This window comes from Marmota flaviventris, chromosome 6 (genome assembly GCF_047511675.1).
Source record: "Marmota flaviventris isolate mMarFla1 chromosome 6, mMarFla1.hap1, whole genome shotgun sequence".
Classification (NCBI taxonomy): domain Eukaryota; kingdom Metazoa; phylum Chordata; class Mammalia; order Rodentia; family Sciuridae; genus Marmota; species Marmota flaviventris.
The window spans coordinates 53,904,810-53,926,610 of record NC_092503.1 but is presented as its reverse complement, the minus strand read 5'-3'; the positions used below and the strand labels follow the sequence as shown (position 1 = coordinate 53,926,610).

Genomic DNA, 21,801 nt, shown 5'->3' with positions numbered 1-21,801 from the left:
ACGTCATTAGTCATGGCCAGAGAGGACTGGAATCCTCAAACCAAAAGGTGCCTTAAAAATACTGTGTGTCATAAAATGGAAAAGGTTTGAGAAGCACTAAGATAGGATCTAGACCTAACACACCTGGCTTCACTCCTGGCCTGTAGTAAGGACTCCACATGTAGCAGATACTTTTCCAATTCATAAAAACCATATGTAAGCAGCTATAATGTAAATCTCCCTTAATCCCTCAGCATCATTTAACCTGTTGGTCACATCAACACAAGAATCATTAGTGGAAAATATATGGAGTAGAAGTAGAAACAAGTTTTGAGAAACAACAGGCAAGCACATGAATAATTTTGTTTCCATTGTAAGCACTTGAGTCTTTTAAAAAAAGGGATTTCATCCAAAGGGGCAGAATGTATATTTGGAACACAAAGGGAGGTTGGATTGACGCTAACTCTCTTAAGAGAAAACCAAAGATTCATTTCAAAGCCAGATGTGTTTCAGTGGCCTCCAAACACATTCTCTTTCTAAGAAATGCATTCTATATTTCTATACTTGTTATAACAATTTTAAAAAGTTGTGTACATTTAGTGTAAAATGAATTGCGAAACATTATGCTAGTCATATACTCAGGGACTTATGAAAAGCATTTTTGTGTACCCATTTTATTTGGGTATGGAGAGTAATGACTTGAACCATGGTCTCTGACTGCCTCATGGCTGTTTGTGCTGGGAACTTCCTGTGCAAATGTGCAGGTCAAGACGGCCTAGTTGCTATGGTGATGGCTGGCCTGGGGAGGCTCTATGCAAAGGTGCACAGTTCTATCAGTCTGGACCTTGAGCTCAGGCACCACCTCCTAGGTTTAGAGAATTCTGTGACCTTCAAGTCTGTCTGTTTTACTGGAATTTTCCCACAAATAACCTCTAGATGATAAAATCTATATAATAAACATGCTGAGCTAGCTCTGGGTCACTGTTTCTCCATCAGAGGACAGTGTCCCACTTGGTCCCTGCTTTTTCTGTGTTTTTTCTCACACCCCCCGCTCCCCAATTGCCCCTTGCCAGTTTCTGAATTAACAGGTCATAGAATTTGGGTATAGAAATCACTAAATTTTAAAAAAAGGGATTTCATCCAAAGGGGCAGAATGTATATTTGGAACACAAAGGGAGGTTGGATTGACAAAGCTGTCACTTTCTCATTTTCCTGACTGGTGGTCAGATAATCTAGTTATGGCCAGGACTGAATCCCAACCTAGAAATAGGACTGTATTGTCCATAATAGGAGCCACTAGCCACATGTGGCTATCAAGCACTTGCAACTGAAAAGTGGATTTTAACTTTAATTAATTTTAACAGAAAATTATAAACTGACACTTGTTTCAGTTACTAAAAAAAAATTGCTGGAACTACTTGGTGTGTGAGTCTAGGATTTCCATTGTAAAATATATAAAATCTAAATGCAGATCAAGTACTATCCACTGAACATTAGCATCCAAATCAAGATGTACAGGAATTATAAAATACCAGATTTTGAAGACTCAGCATGAAAAACAGAATGCAAAATATCTCACTAATACCTTTTTATATTAATTGTCTGCTGAAATATTTGGCAAATACTGGATTAAGTAAATTTTATTAAAACGAATTCCACATATTTCTTTGTATTAAGTGTGAATACTAGAAAATTTAAAATTACCTATGTGGCTCAGTTATATTTTGCTTAGTGCAGAAGTAGGTGGTTATAAAGCTAGTTAAACTTGACTAAACAGCCACACAGTTTCTTGAAAGGCTGAGGCAGGAGGATCATTTGAGCCCAAGAATTCAAGACTAGCCCAGCAACAGTGAGACAACTGTTTCAAACAAAAAAGGCTGGGTATGTAGCTCAGTGGTGGAGACCTTGCCTAGTATGTGCAAAGTCTTAAGTAATATCCCGAGCACTATAAAAAATCTTAAAATTAAATAAATAAATCCTGGGCTTGGGGTGTAACTCAACAACATGTAAATTTACTCAGGGCTTATACTTAGCACTCTCAAGCATAGGTTCAATTCTCAGCACCAAAACCAAATAAATAAATGAATAATAAACAATCATGTAATCATATTTTCTGAATAATTACCTAACTATCCAGAGTAAATAGACATTCATCTACTTTAAAACTATGTATTCCCAGGAAAAACCATGGATGAGAAGACTTTGAAAAGTTGGTTAAAAACTTTAAGAACAGGGCAGGGACTGTAGTTCAGTGGCAGAGCACTTGCCTAGCATGTGTGAGGTATTGGGTTCAATCCTCAACACCACAAAAAATAAGTAAAGATATTCTGTCCACACAACCACCAAAACAAAACAAACCCCTTTAAGAACAAAATACATAGTTTAAATGAGGAAATCAAGAACCTGAAATAGTAGTGAAAGTATTTGTAAAAATTATACCTTTTTTCCAGTCAGGCCCAATCTAATATTTTGGTTGAAGCATATTATATAATTTTGGAACTTTTATTAATTATATATATTATAAAATATAACTTTGACAAGTAAGCAACAAAAATATTTTCATTATCTCTCAAACCTCAAGAATTCTCAATTACTTTAACCTCCAAAGAACTTACTGGATTCAGGTGAAAATAAAAGAGTTAGAACAAGAAAACAACTGATGTGAAGTCTTATTAATTTTGGGTCTTCTTTCTACCATCATTATGTTAAACTAGAGATACTAAAACCCAACTTCTTTTCTTAAAAATCCCTTACCAGTTTATGTGACAGAAAGCAGTTAAGACTTCAATTAAATACACTGAACTTGAAAACCTAATTCAAATATAATATTATCTTTTGAAAAATTATTTAAAATCACACAACTATAGACATAGCTGGCTTAGGGTCCAAGAATCAAATTATTATTTTTAATATTTATTTTTTAGTTTTCGGTGGACACAACATCTTTATTTTATTTGTATGTGGTGCTGAGGATCGAACCCAGCGCCCCGAGCATGCCAGGTGAGCGCGCGACCAGCTGAGCCACATCCCCAGTCCCTCAAATTATTTTTAAGATTAGAAAAAGATATACTTTTAAAAATGATGTGGCCATTTTGTGGGACTTAACCTAGTCTGCAATAAAAATAGATCGTAAGTTTGTGTCTCCAGAAAAGTATCGAACACAATACACAGATCAGTACTTTCATAGATCAATGCGAAATCAGTAACTTTAACACAAATTACACTTGAGTAAAATTTTCTAGGATAACTAAAAAACCTTTAACCACATAATGAAAATCAACTATCATTTCTGACAAAATTCAGTTTATTTTTAGGGTGAATGCCTTGATCCAACTTCATATTTAACTTTTTAATTAAAATTTTAATAGCTTGCTTTTTAAAAACGCACAAGTCTGTATTTTCCAAAAAATGTGAATTCAGAATTTTAAAGAAAGTATACTTTTGGCTTTATTGTTATGATTTTGAGTTATGAATACAGGTTATATGGGCTTGAATATACCTTAAGCATGGTTAGCTCACTGTCTCACACAAAGATTAAATGTCCAATTACTGTTACCATCATGGTGGTTACATGCCTGTAGTCCCAGCTACTCAAGAAGGCTGAAGCAGGAGGACTGCAAGTTTAGGTCAGTAGGATGTTATCTTAAAATAAGGAAAAAAAAAAAAAAAGGGACAAGATGTAGTTCAGTGGCAGAGTACTGGCCTAGCATTCGAGAGGCCCTGGGTTCAATGCTTAGTATAGAAAAAAATAAAAATTACTCTTAGGGGATCAACTAAATGTTGTGATTTGTCATATTTAGCCCTGACTTATCTTGGACAGGCAACTGTGTTGCCTAAGAGAAATAAAGGAGTAGAAGCAACTGCTTTACCCAATTCAATCTATATATGACTTCATTTGTTCTGAAGAATAAAGAATATACTGGAAAGGTCAGCAAGACCATAACCTTTGGTTGGTGAACATTTTAATACTTACCAAAAAGCCTAAATCAACACCTCAAAGAAAAATTACCTTATTCTTTAAGAGATGTTGTAATGAAAATGAAAACCATTTATCATTATTTGAAACGCTAAACTCAAATTGGTACTATAGAGGAAACATGATACATACATACATACACACACACACACACACACACACACACACAACATGTTTAGCTGCCCAGACAGAGCACATTATAAACATCTTATGGCTATCACATTTCTTTAAGAACCTAAGTTGTCAGCTCAGAGAGCCTGATTTCAAGAGTTTACCATCCTGCTATAGCTGGAGCAGTCAAACATGTTCACAGGTCAGCTTTGCTCCTGGACAAGTGGAGTGGGCTGGGGCACATGGTGAGTAGGTGGTGGTGATTCAGGCTCCTGAGTCAGGTGCAGGTGCTGAGCTGGATCTGAAGCACTTGCCGCTAAATGGAGCTCCTCTGTTTGCTCTTGATGGGCATGAAGATGTTCCAGGGTTTCCTTGGACAGTGTAATTACATGCACTGGCTCTGTCTGTGAGGGCTCCATCTGGCTTTCAATCATATTGAGACTCTGAATGTGTTCTGTTTGCTCCTGCTGAGCTGAAAGAATTAAATTCTGCAGTTGCTCTGGCTGCTGTGTGAGCAGGGTGAGATTAGCAGCCTGGTCTGCGGTCATGTTCTGGGAACTCTCAGCAGTCATGATACTGATTCCCTGACTAGGACCAGGCATGAAATTGATGTTATGTACAGAATCAGTTACCAGAAGCTGAATCTCCTGCTCTCCAGAGGTAGAGAGCTGGTATGGCTGTAGCTGAAGAATATTTCTGACCTCTTCTGTATTACTACTACCAGAAACACTGCTGGCATCTGATGCATGCTTCTCTTTACTGTGGATTTTCAAGTGAGCCTTCAAGTTGTCTAAGCGAGCAAACTGTAAGTTACACTCTGGGCAGGAGAAAGGCTTTTTGCCTGTGTGCAGAATGCAATGTCTCCTTTTGGCACTGGAGTCAGAGAAGGATTTGCCACAGATGCCACAGGAGTATGGCTTTTCTCCTCTACAAGAAAACACACATTTTACTTTAAAACAGAAATATCTATTTATTACTTCCTGGCTAGTTATGCCTAGTCTTTGAGTTGTACGTAAACCATGGGTTCCCACTAAGGATGTAGGGCAAGTTACATTTCCTTGGGCTTCAGTTTCTAATCTGAAAAAAAATTAAAAAACGTTTGAGAAAAAAATAAACAAGGGATGGGTGTGGTGCTTGAGGTAAGGTGGTAGATGGGGTTGGGCTAGATGTAATAAAATTTTATGATTCCATTGTACATATTTCAGATAAGAAAGTATTTACGCTGTATACATAGTTTTGTTTTAGTTCTTACAGCCATTTTTTAGACTCTAATGTCCAAATAGGTACACACGATTAATGTAATTTTTGTGAGTAAAACATTCAGAAAAAAATTAGAATTTAATGCTTATTTTTAATCGAAGATTCATGTTTTGGACTAGCCCCCAATTCAAAATAAAAATTAAATAAATGAAATCAACAATGCAAATTTTTACTGGTCAGCATCAGTATTGCTAATTTTGCCAGGAATTTCATTATTGAGAAGGTAAAACAAGCAAATTAAAAAAAAAAAAAAAAGAAAGGAAAGATAAAACAAAATAACAAACCACCAGAGTCACAATTTGGGGACCAGGATTATATAGGTAATATGTCATCCCAAAGAACAACACTATAGAAATATCTGCAGAACTTTACCGATGAATTCTGATGTGGGTCTGAAGAGAACTCTTTGCTGTGAAAGACTTGCCACAGATTTCACAAGTAAATGGCTTTTCACCTAAGAAAAGGGAAACATATAAAAATAGATATTTGGCATTTAAAAAAACTCTGAACCACTTCATGGTTCCACAATGTGAAAAGAACAAATGCAGTCAGCAAGAAGGAAGAAAGCACAACAACGCAACTGCTCTGCACCCCACATGAAGCTGAGTGTCAAGAGCAGGCAGAGGAAGCAGGCGTGCTTTGTTCCCTTGAACACCTCAAAACCAAAAGAGGAGGTCATGTTTACATACAGGAAACAAAGGAATTCACTATATTTTTTCCTATATTTTCCACTCTTAGTTCTAATAGTGCTTTCTACACTCTTACCTTACTGCTGGTTAGGTAGCCCATATAACCTTTGCAGGGACTCCTGTGCAGTAGGGTGGCTTATATATTATTCACAGGCATATCTACCTTTCAAATATACCCAGAATCTGACCTGCCACTTGTCTGTGCCATACCATCCCTCCTGGATAATTTCCTCAGCTGCCACCTTGGATGTGTGCTGCCACCAACCCTCCTGGATCACAGCGCAACCTCCAAAAGGGCCTCTTGTTTCTCTGCCACTTATTGTCAATGCAACAGCCAGAGTGATCCCTGGTACAGAGTCAGATCACTCCAAGCTGGGGCTACAAATGCTCTAATGGCTCACCATCCCAAGGTAACAGCCAAGAAAACCATTGGCCTACAAAGGGATCACAGATCTGTACCTTCCCACACATCTTCCTGGCTCCAAATCTCCCTGAGCTCATTTCAGGATCTCTCTCAGGGGTATCACTCACCTCATCTCTCATGTGCTGCTTTATCAGTGGTTTTATCACCACAATCTCCACGACTACCACCACCGTACACTCCTTGATCCACTCCCTGACTTAGTTTTTCCATAATGTTACCATCATCTCATATGCTATACACTGTACTTATTACCTATCTCTTCCCTTGTTATGTAAGAAAATCTGTGAGCTTATCTACTCCTAGTCCCCAGTGCCTAGGATCTGGGCTTGCTCTCTATTTCAGAAATCCCTGATGAATATTTGAATTTTATATGGGTGAACTAAGGCCCACATCAGACAGTATGACTGTTCAAACCCTACTCTGCTTCATTAACATCAACAAGTGTTTATTCAGTGCTAGTTTGCACTAACATAATAACACACTGTGCCCCCAAGAAACAAAATTGTTTCTAATGTAGATGACAGAAATACATATTTTATGTGATATAAAATAAACATATACGAAGCAACAAAGTATACATGTATGAAGCATATACATACATGAAGCAACAAAATCCCACTTCAATTGGAGAAAAGCAAGGGTAAGTGCAATTTTAAGGGAGGATGGTCCCTTAGCTTCCCTTTCAGGCTTGACAATTCTCCGAGTTGCACTTAAGGAAAAGACACCTGTTACTAACTGGATAAATCTGCATCTTTGCATCATTAACTCCATCCCCTCCCCCTACTAGAAATTGAGCCCAGGGGTGTTCTACCACTTAACTACTCTCCACCTCTTTTTATTTTTTATTCTGAGACGGGGTCTTCCTAAATTGCTGATGTTGGTCTCGAACTTGTGATCCTCTTAACTCAGTCTCCTGAGTTCCTGGGATTACAGGGGGGCACCACCACACCCAACTGCATCAAGACCAGGCCACTTTCTAAATCAGAGCTGGAGTCTACTCTGATCTTGGTTGGTTTTCCCCCTCTCAATTAAATTCAAAGACCGAGTACCTGTTCTGTTTGCTTGTGATTTTAAAGTTCTGTGTCAGAAACACAAATAACAATGTTAATTTTACCCTTCAATTTCAGCTGGGCTTCTATCTCAGAAAATTTGTTGGCAAACATTATTATTTTTTTTTAATATTTATTTTTCAGTTTTCGGTGGACACAACATCTTTATTTTATTTTATGTGGTGCTGAGGAACAAACCCAGTGCCCTGCGCATGCCAGGCGAGCGTGCTACCGCTTGAGCCACATCCCCAGCCCCAGCAAACATTATTTTTAAGAGCAAGCAATCATTTGAATTAATGGGAATTCTTTCCAGAAACAACATTTTGCAGCTACAGCTCTTTGAGGGAATGAGCAGTATAATAAGACAAATTTTCCTAGCCAGTATGAATATGAATGTCACAGTTCACTTTGTGTTGCTATAACAGAACACCTGAGAATTGGGTGATTCATAAAAAAAATTATTTTTTACAGTCTGGAGGGTGAAAAATTTAAGGTCAAGAGACTTGCAGCTAGTGAGGACTTTCTTATTGTGTTATCTCATACAAGGCAGAAAAGTGCAAGATGGTGTATGCCTGTAACCCCAGCAACTTGGGAGACTAAGGCCGAAGGATCAAGGTCAGGGCCAGCCTCCACAATTTAGTAAGACCTTAACAAAAAATTAAAAAAAGGGCTGAGGATATAGCTCAGTGGTGGAGGTAAGTGTGCTCTTGGGTTTAATCCCTAGTACTGCAAAAAAAGAAAAATAAGTGGAAAGGCAAGAGCACACTTGAGAAAAAGGAGAAGAGCCAAATGGATGCTTTTATCAGGAGTCTGCTTCTGTGATAATGGCATTAATCCACAAGGTCCTACTTCTTAAAATGATTGCATCAGCCATTAAGTTTCCAACCCATGAACTCTGGGGAATGTGGGGACACATTCAAACCACGGCACTGATGAAAGTCTTCTGCCTCCCTGATTTCCCTGTGTACAGCTCTGCCACCTTTGACAAATGACCAATTCCGTTTTAAGTTTATTAATTTTTGAAATACTAATAGACCATCAACAAAGTTCAGAGCTAAGAAACAGAAAAAAAAAAGCATGATCACTATCTCAAAAAGGGATGTATAGTCTATTTGAGAAGATAAGCAAGGCAAAGCTGTATTTGAGTGTATGATCAAATGAGCGGTATCAACAATATTGAGTCCAGACAGGATAGTGGAAGCTAGTGGAGGCAGGATCGGGCCAAACTGGAGAGAAGCCCTGATATCAATGGTATGACCAAAACCCTTGTGTTGGAAATGGTCACGTGGTATAGAAGGACAAGAATTCATCCTGGGGAGTGGTAGAGCTAAAAGATGAGGCCACACCATGAGGAGCCATAAATTCCAGGCAAAGGACCTTTAAGCCTCTGAAGGTTTTTAGTAGAATGATGACATGCCAAAAGTATTATAAATTAAGTATGGGAATGATGGGTACCGTAAGCTGGAAGCAAACCTTCTTGTTATATTCTACATACAAGGTGCTGAGGCCTGGGCCAGGAGGTGGCAGGAGGCCAATGGAGAGGGACAAGGATGAGATGACAGGGCCTAAGTTTAGGGAGTGGGACCAGAAGGAAGTTTGTTACAGGAGAACTAGACAACACTGATTAAAATTAAGGGCAGAGACACAAGTATGACTAAACGCTCCTCCAGTGGAACACTGATAGAAGGAGGGAGCTCAGGGATCCTTTCGGAGCCTCCTCTCAGCTGGCTAATCCACCACCCCTGCACCCAGCTGGGAGACTTATAAACCCAGGCCTGGGCTCCATACAGGATTTTTTACTCAATATTTACTGGACCTCAGTGGATTTGCCCCTGCCATCAGTGCAAACCTGGATGGCTTTCTTGGTTAATGGCAGCACCACCCAATCCCTGTCCCAGCCACGCACAACAATCACAGTGATACTCCCAGTTCTCTTTTTGCCATGTTAACCAGCAATTCAGTCCTATACATTTTCCCTCCTGAGAATCCTGCTTCACAAGTGGAACACAGTCTTGTTTTTTCTTACAAAAATTAAGTTCATTGTAAAATATTCAAATGATATTGAGGGGTACAAAGAATGCATAAAGTGCTCCACATTCTCCTCTCTTCAATAACCAATCAACACTGTGATAAACACCTTTACATGCAAATCCATTGGTGCATATGCACATGAAGTACAAAGTTCACACCCAGTACAATGTTATTCTTTCAAGTAAAGCCATACCACATTTTAAAAGGTTGTATTGTAGTTCTCTGTATATTATCCAAAACATACCTGCTTAGTCCTTTAGTGATGGACATTTAGGTTGTTTTTAAGTTTGTGACATTATAGTCAATCTTGCTTATAATCAATATCTTTATACAAACATCTTTTCACAGTTGGACAGTTAAAATTTTGATAAATATTGCCAATTTCTTTCTAGAAAGCCTCCAAATTTTATTTCCACCAATAATACATAGAGATGTCCATTACCTCATGTATTTGCTAATCTAATGGACAAAAACCATGTACACTACTCTTCTGATGATTAATAGGGTTTTAGAGTGGTTTACTTGCCATTCCTACACTGTCTTCCCTGACGCACATCCCTGGCCCAGTTTCTTACTGGGGTACTCACTTCTTATTTGGTAAATTAACACTTTATCATATATGTAGGAACTAAAAATCTCCTGAATATGTCTCTTCATTCCATTCTCTTGACTTGCAAGTCCTCATCACTCTTAGGGCCTGCTAACCAGCTCATTCCCAGACCTGTCCCTCTTGGGGCTGCTGAGTCCTTTTAAAGACACAAATAAAAATGTCCCTTTTCCCTGCTTAAAAGCTACTCCATGCTTGCCATCATGGTGGTCTGCCCACTGTCTGGCAGTCCCATCCCACATATGCATGGCAGAATTTCTTGTACTACTCTTGGATGCTAGGCTCTCATATCCCCAAGCTTAGCATTCCCTGCTCCTGTCTGCAGATGCCTCTTTCTGCTCTCAGAACATGCTCTGGCTTCCTGGTCTAGGTTTCTCCTATGGATGCTTTCCCAGATCTTTTGGGGATGTAACCCATCCTCTCTGTGCTCAGACCTCTACTGCACTGTCCTGATACTCGTCATCGTCTCCTTTTTTGTGTGTGGGTGTGTGTGGGGGGTGGGTTGGATAATCGGAAGTGAACCCAGGGGCACTCTACCACTGAAATACATCCCCAGCCCTTTTAATTTTTTTGAGGCAGGGTCTCACTAAGCTGCCTAGACTGGTGTCAAACTTGTGATCCTTCTGCTTCAGCCTTCCCACCAGCTTGAATTATAGGTGTGTGCCACTACACCCAGCTTGTCTTGAGATTCTTAATAGACAGCATGTAGACACTGTAAAAACATGCTGTGGTGAGAAGCCCCAGCTCTCAGGAAGATGGGAACAAGCAACATTAATGGACCATCTTAACATATAACTGAGGAGATTGAGGTAGCTTCAAATCCAACCCAAGCAAATGAGGCTCTGAATGAAAACTATGACTTAATAAACTTTATTATGGGTGACTAGGAAGGGCCATCCACAGGTGAGTGGGAGCCTGCAGTGTAGAACCAGTGTTAGTACCTAACACCATCCAAGGGACAGGGATGCATGAGGAGTAGGACTGCACTATGGAGTTGGAAATGCCTCACACCAGGCTTTTCCATTGCTTGGGATAATTCCCTTGACTTGCCCCCAGCTAACCAAAGAAGTTTTAGATCACTATCATGGTTTCTGTGTACCCTGATGTCAGGAAGATGTAGCCCCTTTGTTCATATATTCACTGCCTACCAGTTTTGTGAATCTGCTTGATTTCAACTGATCCAAATAAGCCTGCACAGCTCCAGGTACAGAGACAAGCACAGATGCAAACACAAAAGCCTAAGCCAGGCATCCTCTCCCTTTGGCTGACTCATCAGTACCGACCATCTGCCAGACACCTGACATTCCTTTCAAATAGGTTCATCTCCCTCACTAAGGATACCCTCTTAGGGAATAAAATACATTTATTTTGCCTCTGACTTATCTAGTGCTTGGTGCAGAACATCTAACCCTGAGAGAGTCTGCCCTTGAAGATGTAAGATATGAACGTCAATCTAGGTTTTCCAACTGAGCATGGCTCTGCTGACATGATCCATACTGCTCAACCTGGCCCAGCGCAGGTAACAGGTTGATTGGTGCTTTTCGACACCATATTAAGTAGCTTCTCTGTGCTGGGGACAGATGGATCATAGTCCCAGCCATCGGAGAGCCCCAAATTTGTTAGTGACTTAGTTTCAAGGCCATACCAAACACTTTATATTGTGTACCCCACCCCCCCGCCCCAATGACACATCCACCATCCACTGTCTTTTGCTTCTCCAAAGTAGACAGGCTATGAAGGGCTCACAGGGATTATAAGGGAAGATCTTCGCTTCCTTTTTACATCCTCACTTCTGGTCTACTCACAGTGATCAGATGCTTTATGGCTCATTCTCAGGAGACAAAACTTCTCTGGCACTGATCAACAGGACTGGGCCACCTCAGCCCTGTTCCATCTGGTTCTCTGGGGAGTCCATAGTAACCTCACACACTACTTACAGGCACATGTGTAAGTGCACACATTCATAGCTCTGCCTGTATCGCTTCCCTCAGATCTGACATGACAAACTCCTGTAATCTGTTCCTCCCAGTCTGCCCCAGATTTTGTTCCTTCCAGTTGCTTTTGCCTCCTCCGTATCTCACTCCCGAATCCAACCACAAACAAAACATGCTGAACACCTTCTCAGAGTTGCTGCCATCTCTACTGCTGCCCCACTGGGCCAACCTCCTCATCATTACAACAACCTTATGATGCGTTTTCACCTCCAGCCTTAACTCACCCCACCCCATATGACAGATGCAGTTATTCTATTAACCCATAAAGTCAAAATTTTCAATTCTGAAAACATTTCAGTGAAACTGTCACAAGTGCTGTAAAACAGGTTGGAAACAACTTACAGCTTATGTATTAACATTAGCTAATATTAATACTATTGTAATTATCCTATTATAATTATATTTCATATTTTATGTATATATGTTTGTACAGGTGTTACACATATGGGACAATGGGACAAAAATGGGCAAAATTCAAAATCATGTCATCTCATTCCTTTAGGTAAAGGCATCTTACTTGGAATAAAATTCAAAGTCTTTTATGGTCTTTAGGTGCTTATGCCTGTGAGTACAGAAGAAACACGGAGAGGCACTTCAGAGGCTCTAGCCCAGGCCTTTTCTTTTTTTTAAAGCTTCTCAGGTGACTAAAGTGTGTAGCTAAACTGAGAACCCCTGTACCAATGCCCAGGTATACCACTTTCTCCTATTCCCAGATTCACTGCTCCGCTTTAGCTCCTGCCTCTTGGCATTTCTACATCATGTCAGAAATGCTTCTGTCTGAAGGCTTTTACCTGCTGTCCCGTCCCCACCTAGAATGTTCCTGACTGGATGTCCACAACGACTGGCCTGTTCCCCACATTCTGATCTCCAACCAAGGTACCTTCTATCAGTGAGACCTTCCTAGAACAGTCCCTATATAAAAGAGCAATTCCACACTGCTTTTTACCCTGCATTTACTTCTTCATGGCACTCACCACTACCTAACACGTTACACACTCTTATGCTCTCTATCTCTGAATGTTAGCCCCTTACCAGCAGGGCTCTGTCCCTCTCATTTAGGGCCTAAAACAGTGCCTGGTACACAGTAACTACTCAGTAAATATGTGCTGAATAGATAATTAAATTTTGCAGAAACCACGAATGGTGTCTGTGAAAAGACTATAGAGACACCATTTTCAGAAAACTCACAACCCATGAGATAATTTATTGACTTTAAGAAAACTGATACAGGCTAAGTATTTTCAGAAATGCCTGGGGCCAGAGGTGTTTTGAATTTTGGATTCTTTTCCCCTATTTTAGAATATTTGTATATATATACAATGAGATATTATGGGGAAGGGACCCACGTCTAAAAGAAAATCCATTTATGTTTCACATAAACCTCTTTTACATAGTCTGAAAATATTCTGCACAATATTTCTAGTGCCTCTATATTTTGACTGCGATCCATCACATAAAGTTGTGTGTGGAATTTTCTACTTATAAATATCATATCCATATTCAAAGAGTTTTGGATTTTGGAGCATTTTGGATTCTGAATTAGAGATATTCAACCTGCATTTAAAAAGTAAAGTCCAGGGGCTGGGGTTATGGCTCAGTGGTAGAGTGCTTACTTAGCACATGTGAGGCACTGGGTTTGATCCTAACCATCACATAAAAATTAAGTCATAGTGTCCATCTACAACTTAAAAAAAAAAAAAAAAAATGTTAAAAAAAAGAAAAGTCCAAAGCACTATAAACCATTCTGATACATAATTTCAATGTACAATTTAATAAGAATCATTATGTTATCAACCAACCCACAACAGGCCTGGTACAGTGGTGCACGCCTGTAATACCAGCAGCTTAGGAAGCTGAGGCAGGAGAATGGTGAGTTCAAAGCCAGCTTCAGCAAAAGTAAGGTGCTAAGCAACTCAATGAGACCCTGTCTCTAAATAAAATACAAAATAAGGCTGAGAATGTGGCTTAGTGGTTGAGTACCCCCGAGTTCAATCCCCAGTACCCTCCTACAGAAAAAAAACACAAAAAAACAAAAAGCCCCACAATAACAAGTTTTTCTTATGTGCCCCTTACCAAAAGGTACAAGAGAATCACAGTTTTACTTTTCTAATCTTAAATTAAAAAAAAAAAAATCTACCCTGACCTAATCAATTTGCCTCCTCTTTATTCCTGTAGCTGTGTTTTTAGAAAGTGGTAATGCTTAAGTGGTTAAGTGCTAGTTCCAGAGGTGAAAGTGGTGACTTCTCAGTGTTTGTTACTTTCCCTCTATTTTATTTTGTAAACAATTTATCTTGATCATCTTCAATGCTGAAGTAAATTAAGAGTGAAGCACAGAAATAGACTTGTATTATTCTGTGGAACTAAATGAACTTTCATAATGCCCATCGAGTAATCTCCATTTTCTAACTACAAAGAGATGGGATGTCCCCACAGAACAGTGCTAACAATATTCTGCCTTGGGCTTTTAAATGTTCTACTTAGAAATCTCATCCAATGTACACAAACATTCCCAAATACAGGCTGAGGAGGGGACTCGAAACTTCATTCATCACTCTGCTAAAAACACCAAGTGTACTAAGGAAGATAAATGAGAAGGTGTCTTACCTGTGTGTGTTCGTAGATGTTTCTTTAGCTGAGACACATCCATGAATTTGCGTTGACAGTGGGTGCATTCCGGTAATGAGTGGCCTTGTCGCAACAATAAAAAAAGTGTCAGTGCATATATGCTCTCCCTGCATTTCTTCAGTGATTTGTGTTAAAGCACTTCCCTGAAAAATAATCACTTTAAATATGGGACTTTAACAACAAGAAATATATTTTATTAATTTGGTAACAGTTAATATTTCCCTATGTACCTCAACTCACTGTTTCCCTGAGAGAACTAGACCTTCTGAGTCCTCCTAAGCATAAACTTTTTCCATCAAAGCACTAGAGTGACTGGCCAGTTGATCTTGCATCATGCTCTTACCCCCTCCTTCATTTCTTATCAGCTGACAGAAAAAAAGAAAAGGACAGTGACTAGACCAGGTGGGAGAAAGCCTGGACTAACTGCCATAGGTGGTATCTCTCTAGGCATCATTAACAACCTATCAACTGAAGCCCTCTTGGGCAAGTGGCAAAAGATACCAATTCTGTAGGGGTTCTGTGTGTGGCATCCAAACTATGGTACAAAAATTAAATTTAAATCACACATAGTATAGAATAACACAACAACCTCTAATGTAGATTGCCTTTTTAAGACTTTTCCCATAAATATCCATTTATCTTCTATGATATCAACCTAATGTTTCAGAAACAATTTGTCTTTGCATTTTTTTCTCCATTAATCTAAATTTTCTCTCACTTTATGTCATTGTACCTGTATGAACTCGGTAATGACTCTTTAGTTGTCTTTTCTGGCTGAAATACTTTCCACACTGATCACAGGTGAAAGACTTCTGTCCTGCCAAATAAAAGATAAAACACTTGAACCATGCAAAAAACTAGAGAGCTAGAATAATCACTCACTAATAAGGTAACTAACATAGTGGGTCCAGGTTCCCATTTTCTGTAAATGATACAAATGGATTGCTTATACACCCAAAAGCCTTCAGAGTTTTCAGCAGGAACTTAAAATGTGCAAAGGTATATAAAGGCAAGAGAGAGAAGTGGAGATTGGTGTAGAATTGGAGAATTCAAATTTTCCCCAAAGACATTCAAAGTAAGCTAATTCTAAGCCAGTTTATAGCTCTAATTGAAGGTCAGTGCTGTTTAACTCTGAAAACTTCATCTGAACTGCACTATGACAGAGGTCTAATTCAATCTTTCAATGACACCATGTGGGAAATGGTATCAGTCTGAGAATACACCATTTAGATCCCAACAATGTCCACCCCAAGGAATGGGAATCTGGTGGCATGTGGCCCTCTGGTACAAGCCCAGCTACCTGAGTGCAGGCTCATGTGCTCCAGCAGTGAGTGCTTGGTGGTCAGAGCCTTGCTGCACACGGTGCAGGTGTATGGCCGCTCGCCTGTGTGCATCCTGGTGTGGACCTGCAAAGAGTGCTTCTGGGCAAAGCCTTTTCCACACTCATTACATTTGAAGGGTCGCTCCCCTGGAATAAAAGCCCCAAAAGCTTGGTGTAAGCAAGAATCTGCATGTCTTTCTGTTCCCTCCCAAATTAAAATGATAATAAAGAAGTTTCTCTTAAAGACATATATCCAAAGACCAGTGTTACAGGAGAGACAATGTTGGCAATAAAGTTTGGAAGCTGAAAGAGATAATCCCAAAGCAAGCAGTGAAGAGCAACAAGATACAACCAAATTTTTAAGACAGAGCCTCCAAAAGGCTCAATAACTGTAATCTCTAAACACAGGAGTGAGGGAGGGTAAAGAACAGTCGATTTCAAAGGTAGTTAAGATACCCAAACCCAGTCTCCTATTCCATACAGGCAGGACACTTGCCCTCTGCCAAGAGAAGATGGAAATTATTTTCTAAGACAGTAAAAGAAAATGTTTCTGGATTAAGGATTGTCAGGCACTGGTGAGATGAGGTTAAAGGATATATTTGGGATAATGAGAGGCTACTCAGACACTAGCAGCTAGGCCTAGTGCTTCCTGGTAGGAAAGTAAAGGCCTTTTTCCTAGGTGACTAGCCTGAGGTAAGAGAGCTACAGATGCCCCACCAGGCATCTCTAAGGAAGTAGGGCCCAGCCACAACTTCTCCAGTAAGGCTACTGTTTCATAGGCACTTTCCATACCTGCAAGGCTGGTATGCTTTTAGAAACCTACTCTAACATATGATGAAGCAGGCATTCAAGGAAAGACTTTAGTAGCAGAGACAGATAACAAGACAAGAAGAAGAAGAGAAAAAAGGTATGTGCAGAAAACACAGACGGCCCTGAGTGAAGAAAAAGTTTTTTAAAAATATTTTAAAAGGTGAGGTTCTAGAAGTAAAAAGTATAAAAGTAGAATCAGAAAAATCTCTAAGGGCTGAAAGATAAAGTAGAACTCTCCCTAAAGTACAGAACACAATGATGTTTCCATCATATGAGCAAAATGATGAGAAAATTGGAAGATGGGTCCAAGAGGTTCAACATGCAAACAGCACACCTGGAAAGAGAGAACAGGGAAAATAGAGGGGAGGAAATCGTCTATGAAATAATTCAGTAAAGTTTTCTGAAACTGAAAGGAGTTTCTAAACTGTATGGATCTATCTAGTATCTAACAAAATGGAAGAAAACAGATCCACATTAAAGTTCCAGAATCCTGAAGGCAAAAGGAAAGATCCTATATGCTGTTTTTTTCCTTAACAAGTCTTACAGAATGATTTAACTCTGTATTTATTTTTTTAATAAGAATTTGTATTTTTTTAAATTATTTACACATGACAGTACAATGATCTTGACATATCATACATTTGAATCAGATGGGGTATAATTTCTCATTTTTCTGAGTGTGATTTAACTCTTTAAATTAGACACATCTGTATCTTTTTAAACTCAGAGCACTTAGCCACTAATCCACATCCCCAGCCCTATTTTGTATTTTATTTAGACACAGGGTCTCATTGAGTTGCTTAGTGCTTCGCTTTTGCTGAGGCTGGCTTTGAACTTACAATTCTCCTGCCTTAGCCTTCCAAACCATGGTATTACAGGCATGCGCCACTGTGCTCAGCTATGTACATATGTATTTTGATTAAAAAATAAAAAAACAAAATGCAAGCAGTGGCACATGCCTATAATCCCAGCAGCTCAGGAGGTTGAGGCAGGAGGATGGAGAGTTCAAAGCCAGAAACAGCAAGGCACTAAGCACCTCAGTGAGACTCTGCCTCTAGATAAAATACAAAATAGGGCTGGGGATGTGGCTCAGTGGTCGAGTGACCTCAAGTTCAATCCTGGGTACTCCCACCCTCCCACAAAATCAACCTAGTACAAAAAAGAACCTGTAACACCAAGGTTCTAGATAATTAAACAGGAAGTTCTGGGGGTAGGGGTCAGGCACATAAGCTCTCAGGCAATTCTAATGTGGTTATTGTGAACCATAGCATCAGATGACAGCAAGCTGCTAAATGACAGAAGATTTAGTACCAGTCCTTATATTTAAGTTTAAAATTAAAGTGAGGAATATATAAGTGGCAACTATAACCTGTCCCAAAGCAGAATGAGTTAAGCACCTGAGAGAAGGCTTAAAGGAGGAAGAGATTTCTGGCTAGCACTGCACAGTACAGTATAGTAGATATTCAAATTTTCATTAACTAAAAATTTAAAAGTTCAGTTTCCTAGTCACATTAGCCATAATTTGAGTGCTCAAAATCCTATGAAGTGCCAGATGCGGTGGTGCTGCAATCCCAGCACCCTGGGAGGCTGAGGCAGGAGGATTGCAAGTTCAAAGCCAGCCTCAGCAAAAGCAAGGTGCCTAGCAACTCAGTGAGACCCTGTGTCTAAATAAAAACAGGGCTGGGGAGGTGGCTCAGTGGTTGACTGCCGCTGAGTTCAATCCCCAGTCCCCCCCCACCCCCCACCCCCCAAAATCCCACGAGGCTAGTGGCCATTATACTACATAGTGAAGACAGAGAACATTTTGTCATCCAGAGGGACCAAAAAGGGGAAAGCATCTATAGCTAGAGGGCTGAATTATAAAGTTACCAACACAGAATTGAGTGAAAGAATGTTTTGGTCAAGATGAAGAATGTTTAAGAATCACAAAGCAGAGCGAGTGGGGCCAAAGCTTGATAACTGGATGAGGCTAAAGCTTTGAACCAACTATTCCAATTAAGAGGGGTTCTGGAATCAGGTCAGCAGGGTTCATATCCCAGCTCTCTTACAAAATGGGTGACCCTCGGCAAGTTATTCAAGCTTTCTGGGACTCAGTCTTTTCATCTGTAAAACAAGCATAATATTACCTACCCAGCAGGATTACTATGAGAATTACATGTAGTAACTTGTACAAAGGCTATATTATAATGCCTGTCACATGTAAGACACACAGTACACAGTAAATACAAGCTATTATTATCATTACTATTCTAAATTCCAAAATGCATTGCAATAAGCTGCAAAAGTGTAATTACCTGTGTGGCTCCTCTGATGGATTGCTAAAAAGTGATTGTATTTAAAGACTTTGCCACAGTCTTTACAGCGGGCCTCAGGACCACTGGGGCGCTTTCTCCTTCCATATATCCTCTTGGCTGAAGCCTGGTCGTCTTCATCCCCAACAAGTTTATAATCTTTAAGTTTGACAGACCTCCGAATCCTCCGCTTGCTGCATCTACTCTGGTGGTCCTGCCCATCCTGGGTCTTGGGATCACAGTTCTCATCTTTTTCAGTGGGCATCTCCTCCATTCTACCTGGTTCACAAGCAGGGTCAGATCCTTCCTTTTCTTTTACTGGAATCGGTTCATTCAGTACACCATTGTCTCCTTCTTTAACAACAAAGTTTTGTCTATTCTGAACCGAATTGTTCACTCTTAGCTGGATTTCTTCCTCTGCAGCCTGTTCTGATTTCCCCTCCTGCAAACTATTGACTTTTCTTGGTCTTCCCCGTTTCCGTTTTGGAGGATCATTTTTCTTATTAGAAATAACAACGACTGGAGCACCAGCTCTGTTTAAAGTTGTTGGCTTTGGGGAGTTATGATTATTCTGGAAGTCTGTATAAGCCTTTATCAAGTCGTAGACTTTTAAGAACTGAGCAGTAGCCAGGATTTGTTCCGTACTTTTCTCACTAGCATGGAGATAACCTGTGTAGATAAATTCTAGCAGGATGCCAAAGGTGTCTGCAACCATGCCTTCCAGCATATAAATGGACTGGCCAATCTCCCCCTCCTCTGCAAACATCATTGAGAAATATTCGCTACTAGCAGCAAGTAAGGCTTTGTGGGCCCGGAAATGCACATTCTCCACGATTAAAGTAATGTCACAGAGAAAGCCTTTCTTTCTCTGATCCTCAAAACTGGCCAGGACAGTGTCACTGTGAGTATCTGAGTGAACAACAAGCTGTTCAGAAGGCTGTGGTGATGTTTCTGCCATTTTCTTTAGAAGTCAAGAAGGCTTAAATTTAAAATAAGAAGACAATGTTTAATAGGGAGGAAGCATTGTCTAATAATGGTTCATATGAACCTGCATTAACCTCACATTGTTTAATGAACTTTACTACTACTTTTTTTTGCAATTAAACATATAATCATTATTTCACTTTATCATATTCAGTTATTGATGCTCAATACATAGCATAAAATCATCAGATAAATAGACAGAGACAGATATTTAGCCTCCATCTCAGAAATATTGCACCAAAATGATCAGATAAGTAGATATAGATCTACATCCCGTATTTCAGATAAGAGGAAGGAACAAGAGGGACAGGGATGGTAATGGGAAGTGAAGGGGAGTAAAACTGATCAAACTATGTTATATGTACGAACTAATATGCCACAACAAAACACCACTAACATATTAATTAAAAATTTAGAAATAATCATTCCAGAATAGAGAAATCCATAGAAATATATTAGTGTCCTCCAGGAAGTAGTGGGGGGGTTGGGGTGGATGAATGGGAACTGAGTACTACTGGAAAAAGAGGTTTGGGGGTGGTGTAGTGAGGTTTGTACAACTCTAAATGTATGAAGCATCACTGATGTGAATAAAAAGGGTAAATTTTATGGCACATTAATTATTTCAAAAAAGCTGTTATTTTTTAAAGTCTATTTAAAAACTTAGCCCTGGGTTCTTATTCCCGTTGCACCTGATCTCGCTGGGTGAATTTCCAACATCCTTTGAATCTCTCACATTCTCCTCTGGAAATGACGGAATGAGATCAAACATCTATAAAGTCCTTCCCCGCACTAACTTTTATGGATGCGCAAATGTCGTAGTGAGAATTACACCTGCCCTGATCTTGCACATTATCAGTTATTTTTCACCTGTGAAATATGAAAAAAAGCTAAGAAAATGTACGCGTACAAAGCGAATCTGGGAGAAGCTGCAAAGTTAAAACAACGTAAGCCACAAGGGGTCTTGCACGGAACCGCTACGTGGAAGGGCCTGGCTGGAGCCATACGGCGCTCGGCACGGAGACCCTAGCTCCATTACCCGCGCCAGTCCCAACCCGGCAGAGTCGGGAGCGACGGCACGTGACAGCCACCGCCTCCAGGCCCAGAACCGCGGGCCCGCCAGGAGGACGGCCGTGAAAGGGTCCGCGCAGCCGCGGGTTCCGCAGCTCAGGGACCGCGGGCACCCAGCGGACCTACCTCTTATGGGCGCCCGGCGCGGTCCGGGTCGCGGCCCAGCCTACCTGGAGGCCAGGCGGGCACCCCCACGCCCGGCCGCCACGGCCCCGGCTTGCCCAGGCCGCAGCTAGGATTCCTGGGCCGCGGATGCTGCTTCTGCGTCGGCGCAGCCAACCCGGAAGCGCGGCGCGCGGACGCCAGACCACGTGGCCCAGGACACTCCCCTCTTCGGGCGGGGCGGGCGGCACCGCCCAGAAAGCCAGACAGGTGTTGTAATTGTGCTTTGCGGAGTTTCTCCTAGTATTGGACCGTTAGCTCCTCAACGCTTCGATAATCAATTTTGCCTCTTCCCAGACGCTGAATCTGGCATTAAGGGTGCGAATGTGTGATAAACGACCGAAATCGCCTCTACCTTTCATTCTTGTCGTCGTCGTCATCATCATCTAATTCTAATATTATAACTATTATTTACCTGCT

General features: G+C 40.4%; 1 protein-coding gene across 5 annotated transcripts; it reads right to left on the bottom strand.

Moving 5' to 3' along the window:
* Window positions 1-3,401: 3,401 nt before the first annotated feature.
* On the bottom strand, window positions 3,402-21,460 carry Zbtb24 (zinc finger and BTB domain containing 24). Of its 5 annotated transcripts, XM_027928136.2 has the most exons (7): window positions 21,346-21,460; window positions 19,171-20,146; window positions 16,046-16,213; window positions 15,479-15,562; window positions 14,725-14,808; window positions 5,699-5,780; window positions 3,402-4,993 (listed from the first exon to the last, which is right to left on the bottom strand). In XM_027928136.2, the coding sequence occupies exons 2-7, from the start codon at window positions 20,123-20,125 to the stop codon at window positions 4,270-4,272; spliced, it is 2,097 nt and encodes a 698-aa protein (XP_027783937.1). In that variant the 5' UTR covers window positions 20,126-20,146; window positions 21,346-21,460; the 3' UTR covers window positions 3,402-4,269. The 5 variants fall into 5 exon arrangements, with proteins under 5 accessions (XP_027783937.1, XP_071469239.1, XP_071469240.1 ...); XM_071613138.1 differs by lacking the exon at window positions 16,046-16,213; XM_071613139.1 differs by lacking the exons at window positions 15,479-15,562; window positions 16,046-16,213.
* Window positions 21,461-21,801: the final 341 nt, after the last annotated feature.